The sequence below is a fragment of the Cornus florida genome, unplaced genomic scaffold (genome assembly GCF_030987335.1).
Source record: "Cornus florida cultivar Cherokee Brave unplaced genomic scaffold, ASM3098733v1 CherokeeBrave_3.0.0_Hap2_Chr01, whole genome shotgun sequence".
Taxonomy (NCBI): Eukaryota; Viridiplantae; Streptophyta; class Magnoliopsida; order Cornales; family Cornaceae; genus Cornus; species Cornus florida.
The window spans coordinates 40,650,117-40,662,008 of NW_026775571.1; the positions used below are offsets into that span (position 1 = coordinate 40,650,117).

At 32.9% G+C, this 11,892-nt stretch overlaps 1 protein-coding gene across 1 annotated transcript; it reads right to left on the reverse strand.

Annotated features, from left to right (window-relative positions):
• Positions 1 to 10,682: 10,682 nt before the first annotated feature.
• Positions 10,683 to 11,674, reverse strand: LOC132271111 (uncharacterized). The gene is made up of 3 exons (XM_059772388.1): positions 11,555 to 11,674; positions 11,246 to 11,446; positions 10,683 to 11,066 (listed from the first exon to the last, which is right to left on the reverse strand). The coding sequence occupies exons 1-3, from the start codon at positions 11,672 to 11,674 to the stop codon at positions 10,683 to 10,685; spliced, it is 705 nt and encodes a 234-aa protein (XP_059628371.1).
• Positions 11,675 to 11,892: the final 218 nt, after the last annotated feature.

Genomic DNA, 11,892 nt, shown 5'->3' on the forward strand with positions numbered 1-11,892 from the left:
TCCACGCGGGTTCACGATTTATCTAAGAATTTAAGAACTTGCCACCACGTGGGCCGACCATTTAACTAGAGATTGAATTAAGAAAGAGCTCACAAAGGGTCCTTAAGCAACTTCAATTCATTTTTCAATCTTCCGCCTCACTTTGTAAAAAAAAAATTTAGATTTTAACCTTTTTATGCTTAGCTTAGCTCCTTGCTTTTCAATTTTTCCTTACTTGACTTCCTTTACTCAATTCACCTAGCCAATCAAGAAAAAACACAATAAGTAACTAAAAAGAAAATAAAGTAAAAACATGATCAAAAGAGTACTAATTCCTAATTGTTTCCAAAACACGGCGTTGCCAAATCAATCCTCGGCAACGAGCCAAAACTTGGTATGTGTCGTCGTGATGCACCAAAGTTGCAATAAAAATGTGGCCAAGTTTAAATTTATAAAGTGCCACTACTACCTCTAACTACTAATATAGCTAGGGTGAGTAGGGATCGTCCCAAGGGATTGGGTGCGTGCTTGAAATGGAAACAAGATCAGACTAGTAGGTCGAGTGATCAAAAGGTGTTTTGCTTGGTTAATTAAACTACAATGTAAATAAATTCAATATAAAGCAATTAAAGTAAATAAAGCGTAGAGAACAAGAGTGAGAGGTCTTGGGATTTAGAGGTCACCACTAAACATCACCATTCTAAACACTCAATGTGCAATGAATGAGGGGAAATATGTGTTGCAATACAAAGAGGTGTGATTGATTGAATCAACAAGTATGGATTAACTAATTAAGTATACATTATCTAGACAACCTAGTGAATAGCACAATATATCAAACTAAGCCATTATTCTTTCCTTTAAGCTCATAATCAACACACTTACAAGTTGAAGAATTACACTACTTGCATTCATAAGCATGGAACATCAAACAATAAGCATGGATTGTCCTTACATCTAAGAAAGTAAAGCAACTACACTACATCTAAACTAAAGACATGAAAATTAAACTAAGGTAGAGGCAGAATCCATCAAGAAATGAGTATGAACCATCAAACAAATCACAAGAGTATACTATTTAAGCATTATGCCTTGACAATCTCTAGATTCATATCATCAATACACATAGACATGCCTCAATATCACAAAACCAAGAGATAAACACAAGAACATCTATTCTAGCATATATAGACATATGAATAGAATGAAATGATCAATTAGAAGTATTAATCAACACAAGTCATTCTAAAAACAAGATTCATATATAAATCAAATGTCAAGACAAGATTACAACACAAATCTCCTCAAAATACAAAACATCAAGGTCTAGAAGGCATGCTTAGGGCTAACTCTAGCCCCAAAAAGATGTTTAGCCACTCATTGATGTAGTCATCCAACCCTCAAGGGCCATCTCCATGGTAGGAATGATCTTCTTCTTGATGGAAACCCTAGAAGAATGGAAGAACTCCCAAATAGTGTATGTCTCTCTAATCTCTAGCCTCCTCTCTAAGATAGTATATGATATGAGATATATGAGTTATGAAGAGATATATGATGAAAAAATGGCTTAAAACCCTTATATAGGTAGCTCAAGTGTCATACCCAATGGTCAGGTCTCGTGCACTATGGTCTCTTCCAATGATTGTACCACGAGCCATCTTTTAATGAGCTGGACTCTGTTTTATTTTGGACTTGAGGAGGTTCAATCGATCAAATTCAGATGAGATCGATCGAACTGTGGCCAGATCCATTGAAGTAAGGCCAAATTCGATCAATCCTTGAGGGTGCCTTTTTAGAATAAGACATATCTGAGATATTTTTGGGATATTTTGGGAAAAAGACAAAAGTGGTAGGTGGGGATAAGATCAAGGAAGTTCAATTGATCTGAAGAAAGTTGGATCAATTGAAGATGGAAATTCTTGAGGATAAGGACAAGGGGTTTTGATCTATCTTGGTGAGGCTGGATGGATCAATGTGAGATCTGTCGAAAGTATTCCTAATTGATCAAAACCTGCTGTTTTCCACCACTTTGCTTCCACTTTGCTCCATTCTTCCATTCAGCTTGAGATTGCTTCTTTTATGCTCTAATTTGGCTGAATTGACTTATTTTGGAGATAAGCACCTGAAAAGGGCAATAACATGAAATCAATCTAAAACGGGAAAATAAGATAGATAAAGGTCCTAGAATACTCGAGCTTAAGGGGTTTAAATGCGCACTTTTTAGCGCTCATCAATATTAAAGCAAGATTTTTCTCCTTTTGATTTAAATCAAAGTTTTGTACCTCAAAAGTTTTTAATGAACCTACCAACTCATCAACTTTACAGGTATTTAAATCCAAATGTTCAGTAATGGTTTCAACTCTAATCTGAAATCTTTTAGGTAAAGATCTTAAGATTTTCTCGCAGATTTTCTTATCAATAACTTTTTTACCTTAGTGATGCAGTTCAGAAATTAATTCAAAAAAACTAGAATAAAAATCAGAAAAGGATTCATCTTCTTTCATCGCGATGTTCCCAAATTTATGAGATAGCATCTGAATTTTGGACAACTTCACTTTTGAAGTTCTTTCATGAGTAACCTGCAAAATATCCCAAGCTTCTTTAGCTATTTTACAATCAGAAATTCTAGCATATTTAGATGGAACAACAGAATTAATAATTGAATATAAAGCTTTGTCATTTGCGTAATTACGCTCAGTTTCAATAGTAGTAAAAGCAAAAGTATCCTCTAATTCTTTGACTATTTTACCATCCACAGTTGTATCTACAATAAGAAGTGTATAACCAGATTCAAATATTGCCCAAGTTTTACCACCAGAATTTTGCAAATAGGCTCTCATATTTGATTTCCAAAAATTGTAATTATCTCCTTCAAATAAAGGACCACGTTGATCAGAACCACCTTCTTTCAATGCGTAAGACATGATATTGAAAACAATTTTTGAAAACGAAACAAAACTTTCCAATAAGGATCAACTCAATGTGTAGAGATCGGCTCTAATACCAAATTGTGAGTCGTATGTAGCGGAAAACACTTAGAAAGTTTTGATTAATTAAAAAATAGATTTTGTGTTTTTAAAATTTTTTATTTTAGCAATTAATAATTTAATATCATGCAATAAAATAAAGCAAAGTTAAGTTAGAGCTGACACCAGGATTTTAGTGAGGAAACTCCGGTTAATAAAATACGTTAACTATTTAGGTGGAAAAAATTTCGTAGATTGTGCAGTCAAAGTAAACCAATCCACTATGCTTGAAACAAAGTATACTAAACTTTCACTCTAGCTCACACCCTATCATTATACCAAACACCAACTACTGACAATCTTCTGGCTTTGTGACTCCCCATCCAACAACAACTTGACCTCAAGCTTATGCTTAATATTTGTAGAAGAGTAGTAGGTAGATCAGACAACACTCCTTGAATGCTCCAACCCTTTCAAAGTGTGATCGTTTTTACTTCTATTCTTTAATCGTCTGAATTCGATGTAGAAGTAGATTTACTTTTGTCTGATCGATGTAAATGCAACTGTATGATCACGATCAGGATTTGAACAACACAACTCTAAACTCTAAACTCACTAAGTGTTTATGTATATATGTTATAGAAAGACAAATAGAAAATTCTCTAAGAATTTCTGAGACAAAAATCTTCCTGATGCTTTTTACGAATAGTAAACTAATAATGCAAAAGTCGTAAATAAACTAATGTAAATGACATGGTTTATATAGAGTATAGAATGACCTAATTCCTCTAAAAATAAGGAAAAATTCGTGCATAGGATTTGGTACAATTCTAGACAAACTAGGAAACAATTCAGGAAAGGAAACTGAAAGTTGTATTGTAAACAGGATACCTTGAACCAGTTCAGAGGGGCTGAACCGGTTGAAGTTTGGCAGAAGGATTTTCGAATTGAAACTTGAAGCCTTGAACCAATTCAGAAGGTTGAACCGGTTCAAGTGTGCCAAAACTTGAAATATAGTTCTTTTAAGCTTGACACACTGTATATGGTAAGTCTGAATGGAATACCAAGTGTAGAATGTTCTAACCTATTTAGAATTCTTTCTAAAGTGTTGTTCTTGCTTTTTTCTTCAAATGATCTTCAATTATGGTAACTTTAAACAATCTCCTAGTTCTGTAGTCGCTATCAAACTTGATAACTTGCACAACAAATAATTTGAAGTACAACTCGACTTGGACTTATTTTGTTTACGATAATTGCCAAAAATAAAATAATCTCTCACATTATCATATTGCATATTACCATGTATTTATTAAATATAAATTGACTAAAAAGGTCAAATAAATAAATTAAAAGAAAAAAATAAAATGACTAAAGTTTCTTCCAAGGAAGATGGCATTGTGAATACCCTGAAAAGCATACGGACGTGGATCCTCTAAGTTAAAATTCTTCTAAGTTATCCGAAGTTAAATTTTTTTACAGAATGACATGTGTCATTTAAGATAAATCTATGCCTTTGTTAAGATATTTTAATAAAAACATAAATAATATTTAATATAATTATTATATGAGTTACATAATATTTATTATAGTAGTTAAACTATCTTTATGAGAATTATTATTTAACCTTAGTGGTTACACATTATTTCTATATATATATATATATAATGCATCCACCAATTTGAGATACAAAGAGGGGCATTGATCTAAAAACATCGAGAAATATATACTCTTATCATATTATTTTTGTCTTTCTAATTTTTGTATATATGAGTGATGATATATGAATGGGTGAAACTAAGTATTCTATATTCTATTATATATATTGAGTTTATGGGCAGCTAGACTTGTATATAGACTTGGACCTAGTCTTCTTATGGTCGTGCGCATAGAGGAGACACCGCTGCAAGCTAATTATGTTGTATTTTGGAGCTGATTATATTGTAGAATTATTATATTGTTAGATCCTTATTCATCTTTTATAGCCATGTTGTTCATATTGTTGTATTCATTTTATTGAAAGAATTGCAAAGTGTTATTAATGTATTATTCATAATTATTTAGTAATGAATTATTTATTATTTTATTTCATTGTGTAATATTGAATTGATTTATTGTATTTGTGTTATTTTATAAAATATGTGGAATTTCCACAACAACCTTATGTTAAATCACCTCAGCTAATTTAATAAAAGTTATGAAAATGCAACATTTTAAGATAGAAAAACTTTAAAATACCTTAACCATTTATACTTCAGTTTAAATCTGAATCTGAACCTACATACAAATGCATCTAGTTATTACCAACCAAAAATTTAGCATTTCTAAATAATGAAGAACGTTTATTTTCTCTTGATATCATGGCAAATTATGCTCAAAACTTAAATTTTACAAAATCCATCTAATTAGTATACTATTAAATTGAAAACTTACTATTCATGTTTCTTTAATTAAATCATCTTCTTCATCCAAGCCAATACTATTCTTTCCAAAAAGAGAGAGGGAACAATCTTTTTTTTTGGGGAAAAGAGGAGAAATCTTATAGAAGAGAGATATTTATGTCTTCATAAAACTTTTTATCTTAAAACGGTGCCATTTTCTAAATTTTATTAAATTAGTTGATGAAGTTTAATATAGGTCGTAGATGTATCTTAATAACACACGTCATTATGTAGAAAATTCAACTTATGATAAGTTAGAGGAATTTTAACTTAGAGGATCCAAGTCCAAAGCATACAAGTCAACTTTGTGATTGTATTTAGTTACATCTCTCCATCCAAAGGGAACAAAAAAATTAGAAAAGAAGAAGTTAAGTTAGATCTATCTCTCCTCAGTTTGAATTTGATCTATATATATATATATTCAACATCTTCTGGTTTAGAAAATCGTCTCAGTCGTCGTGTCACTAAATCATTAGCTATGATGTAAAAGTGGGAATGCCCTTGATGCAATTCAATGGTTACTATCCCAAAGGTGATTCAAGGAAGCTTCAAATGTGTGTTCAAGTGGTAATGTTATAAGATAAAAAAATTGATTGAACATAATCTTGAATTTTGAATAATGTATGCAACCCCATGGTGACTTCGCCTTCGTTTGTTTAGACGTAAAATATTCTTTAATTTCTGGTGTTTGGTTGCCGTAAAATATTTACGAAGAAAAAAATATATTAAAATTTAACAAAAATAACTTATCTATCTGTTTTCGGCAAGTTATTTTATATCCCACCTGATGGACTCGACTTTAAGCTCAATGTAGACCTTTGCCAGACACTGACAAAGTAAAAATAAAAAAATATTATACCTGAAAAAGAAAAATATTTTTCAAAAAGAATATTTTACGTCGAAACAAACACAAACGACTCTTCATTCTTCTTGTGTAACTTTTTCTTACATACTTCTATTTCTCATAAAGTTTCATGCCAATGTTTTTCAATGGTTCAAGGGTTGAATTTAAAAGCCGCCCCTCATTTTTTTTTTTCTGACTACGTCATTGCTCATGAGTAAATGGGGAGTTGAATTATTGTTGATGCATGGAAGTCCTTTGGGAACGGGTAAGAAGACATTAGACATCACACCGTCCATCTTCATCAACAAAAAGCACTCAATAGAGTTTCTGGAATTAATGACTCTTCTTCCCATCCATGTTCTCATATTTTACTGTTCTTGTACTATAGAATTTCAACACTGCCATAGACATAATTACATCAACTCAACCCTGAAACTATAATCTCCAATGGTTGCACCTTCAAACCCCACAAACCAACTGATAACACTCAAGAAATTAAACAAGAATCACACAACTTAAAAAAATTTAATTGTCTATATAACAGGTCATGATCCAGTAAACATTTCATTATACCAGAAATATGAGATTACAAGTTTTAGCTCCCAAACCTCCCTTAATTCTCTCGTATCACACTACAAACCCTAATTTTCAGTGTTCTCTCATATCATACTACAAACCCTAAATGCCTTTATATACTGGGTACAAGAGAATCTACAACCTGGGTTCACGACCTACAAAAGAAAATAGGTCAATTTTTTCCCTTCAAATTTCCAAATCATAACCGAATAGCAACGCGACCCAAGCCGAAACAAAATTTGGACCACAATAGAGATAAACCCCTTAATGGTTCTTAATTCTGTGACTCCAACCAACCTTGTAGTACATGTCATGGATGGACAGAAACATAATGTTTGGTCATGAAGTGTTTCAAAAATATGTGTTTAAAACTTTAAAATACCAAAAGGTTTTTCTCGACAAAATGAAAATTCAAACTACCAATTAGTAATGTTCAGATGGTATAGTCTCTCCACTACAAATGGGAAATTGGGGCAACATCATCAGTGTGTGCTTGCATTTGCTTGAACTTTGAAGAAGAAAAAAATTTCAAACCAAGGGCCACCAAGGGCATCAAGAAATAGATTTGACTATGACCTAGTCCAATCTCAAAATACTATGTATATGGGAAAAAATACAAAGGGGAGGTTGGGACAATATCATCAGTGTGCGCTTGCGTTTGCTTGAACTTTGAAGAATAAAAAAATTTCAAACCAAGGGCCACCAAGGGCTTCAAGAAATAGATTTGACTATGACTTAGTCCATTCTCAAGACACTATATGTATGGGAAAAAATCCGGATCGCATACAAAATAAAAATATTTGAAAGGAACAAAATGAATTTATAAAACATTTAAGGGGGCACTTCCCCCTAAACTCCACTTAGCTCCATCATTGATTTGACCTTTATACAAACTCATTATTTAAGAATTTGTATCATATACTAAGGTCTATATAAAGAGCACTGAAAGAGAAAGCAAGTTAAGAGTTTTTATATTTGTTCAGACAATGTCTGGTCAAATAGAGACGATTGACATGTTCTATGCAACATGGGAGCAAAGATTTTAAAACCTTTAATCTTTCATTTTATTTTCTTAGAACAATAATCAGGTTGTGAAGACTGTTTCAACCGTCCAACCAATCCATTTCACTTTTTGAACCATTTCTAGATGTAGTTTAGTTTAGTTGACATATAACAGAGTAGGATCTAGAAACCTTTGCAATTGGAGAGTTGAATTACTGTTGATGCCTGGTCGTAGATTCGCATCCAACTTGGTTTGGAAATGGAGATCGAGTTGAATTACTGTTGATGCATGGAAGTCCTTTGGCAACAGGTTAGAAGACATCACACCAACAGACTTAATTGCCATGGTACAAGCCACTCTTTTTCTAATCCTTGTTCTCATATTTTACTGTTATTATTATACTAATGAATTTTGCACTGCCATAGACACAATGTCACACCCCAAATTTTAACATAAGAACTACTTGTTCTGCATATAAAATCTAAAGTATAACTTGCACCAATTCTCAACATACATCCACCATAAATAGAATTTCGATGAATCTCATCATATAATTTATTAACCTGTCTGACAAATTTATACAAATAATGAATAGAGGTGAAATTTCCTCTAATATAAGAAAACATCCATAACCACTAAATCAACTAAACAAAGTTTCACAAACATCAACTTTATTACAATGATTATAATAAAGAAAAACCGAATAAAAAAATAAGTAAATGTGCAACGAGCTAAAATCCGTCTCCGTCATGTGGCTCCATCACGTTCCTACTCTACGAGCACCTGAAATGTGATAATGGGGTGAGCTCACAAGCTCAGTAAGAAATGTTAAACACAATTATCGTTCAGCAAGCTAACCTTACCTTGTATTTCCATATATATAAGCAACTCAACAAATACATTAATAAAATGTGCATATCCCATTTACTTGTAAACTCAATAAATAACCATCGTTTACTTTTAATAAATCCACATATCTCACATGAGCCCCGGGTTCCCATCCAATAAAGTGGTGTGAAACGTATAGTCCCTGACTACTGAAAACACACGTGTGGCTGGATTATACGTCTACTCCCCAGATGATCCCTGATCACGTCCACAAAATAAGGGCTCATTAGACCAATGACCATAATAAAAGGGTAGTGCACTCCAACTTAGGCTGGTCCTAACCATACCCACTGACTAATCCAAACTCATCCATTAATTATTAATTATGGTGAATTATGAAAGATATCATAGATTAATAATTCAGATTAATAATTAGTACACCCAAATACCGTTTTAATTTAAAAACAGAACCTTAAAGACCCTACTAGTGAGAGTACAAAACTCCTGGACAAAGCCTAACATTAGATATAATACCCTGCAAAATTTTAAGATCTAACTCTTAATAGTTTTTCTGTACTCGCCATTTTAGTGCAAGAAATAATACTTTTTCAAGTTTTATTTCATTTAAACTATCTAGACATCATCTAAAAATCATAATTCTATCACAATTGAGTTCAATATGTTGAAAAAGAGTAAACTGAAAAATTCTGTAATTTTTGAAATATAATTACTATTTTTCCTAATTTATTTAATGCAAAAATACTTTAGAATCAACTAAAAGTAACATTTAATTTCGGACACAAGAGTGAACCCAAAAATAACAAATTTAAAAAGTAAACACATCTAGTCTGAACCCAATTCAAAATTCATATGGGGTAGGCCACGCTCTCTCCCATTCACTTGCCCTGTAATTTGGCTTACACAAACCCACTAACATGCCAATTTGATTTGCATGCTCAAAACTCGATAACAAAACAAAATTATGGAAGTCAATATAGTTCCATGTCATCTAACCCAATCACAGGCCTACAATCAAATCACAAGATTCATTTTCAAAATTATCTAGAAAAGATATCAAAATAATATATATATATATATATTTATACTATCATTAGCATCTACACAGTACACTACATAGTTAATAGAGTTGATGCCAGTATATATACATAGCACCTGGTACAGAGATATAAAATTTATAATTCCATGATGAATATATGCAAGTTAATATGTAAACATAATATTATATTTATGTTATATTAGATATAACAATAATAATACACACAAGTTCGTTCTCTAATCCATATTTTCCACCATATCTGGTACTTTATCAAACAAATACAAATAGATCAAAACAATAACCCGTAACTAATAATCAATCTAATCTTTTGAATGAAATGGTTTATTGAATCACGTACAACTATAGAATCATTTACAAATATAATAGTAATATACCCAATCTTCACAATTCTAACTAAAATCAATGATTATATATTCTATGATTAAACCTTATTCAATTATTAATAATAACTAGTTCCCTTGATCACATAAAAATAAATTCAGGATAACAATTACACAACTATACTATTATATTGATAACCATCATCAATTTTTTCTATAATTTTTTAAAACATACAAATTGGATTCTTAATGAGCAAGTTCCAAAAATATATAAAAGTACAATGCAAGATTAACTTACCTGGAAATTGCTAAACCTTTCTTTTACGTAATTGCCTAATCACCCTCCTTTCTCTCGGCTACTACAGAAGGTAGGAAGTATCAGTAACTTCTCTTTCTCTCTCTCTCTCATTTTATTACTTTCTTTTACACAATAGAAAAATAAAACTTATATAAAGATAAGAATATCGGTAGGTGAGCTAACTTAGGATCCCCTTTAAAATTTCAACTTTTAAAAAGGTAACCTATTATCTCTACTATGCCTCAAAAAGTCAACTAGATAAATAAATATTCAAATAAATAAATAAATAAATAATACGGGTATTACATTCTACCCTCCTAAAAAGAAATTTCGTCCTCGAGATTTGCGTACCTTATTCGAAGAGATGTGGGTACTTTTCCTTCATTTCAGACTCTATCTCCCACGTAGCCTCTCTCTCATCCTGATGATTCCACTGCACCTTCACTAGAGGTATCTCTGCCCTCCTTAACTGTTTCACCATGCGGTCAACAACGCGAATAGGCGTCTTAACATAGGTTATATTAGAGCGCAACTGAACCTCTGTGCAGTCAACAGCCTGAGTTTTATCCCTCAAGCACCTCCTCAACATGGAGACATGGAAAACATCATGAACAGCAGAGAGTTTAGGTGGTAAAGCCAATTTATACGCCACTTCCCCAATCCTCTCTGTGATCTCAAAAGGTCCAATGAATCGAGGAGCTAGCTTCCCTTTCTTCCTACCAAATCTCGTAACCCCCTTCATTGGTAATACTTTTAAGAACACCAAGTCTCCCACACTAAACTCCAAAGCTTGACGACGTTAATCAGCATAACTGTTCTGTCGACTCTAAGTTGTGCGAAGTCAATCTCGAATGATGGCAACCTTCTCCGTAGTCTTTTGCACCAACTCTGCCCCAAAAAACTACTATCACTAACCTTGGCCCAACATACAAGTGAACGACAAGGTTTACCATAAAGTGCCTTATACAGTGCCATATCGATACTAGCCTGATAATTGTTATTATAAGCAAACTCAACCGGTGGAATGTGATCCTCCCAACTGCCCCAAAAATCTAACGCACAAGCACGAAGCATATCCTCCAACACCTGAATGACCTTCTCGGACTGGCCATCGGTCTGAGGATGAAAAGCAGTACTCAAACTCAAAGGAGTACCGAAAGCTGCATGGAAACTACCCTAAAACTGAGATGAAAAATGAGGATCACGATTTGAAACAATAGATACCAGCACTCCATGGAGCTTAACTATGTCTCTGATGTAAATCTTACATTCCTTTACGGTATCAGTAGCTCGAATGGGTAGAAAATGAGCTGATTTAGTCAATCGGTCTACTATCACCCACATTGTATCATGGTTATATATCGACCTTGGTAACCCCATAACAAAATTCATCGTCACATACTCCCATTTTTACTCAGGCACCTACAAAGGCTGTAATAGTCCTGCTGGTCTCTGGTTTTCAGCCTTCACTCGCTGACAAGTGAGACATCTAGACACAAACTTTGCCACATCACATTTCATGCCTTCCCAACAAAACTGCCTCTTAAGATCATGATACATCT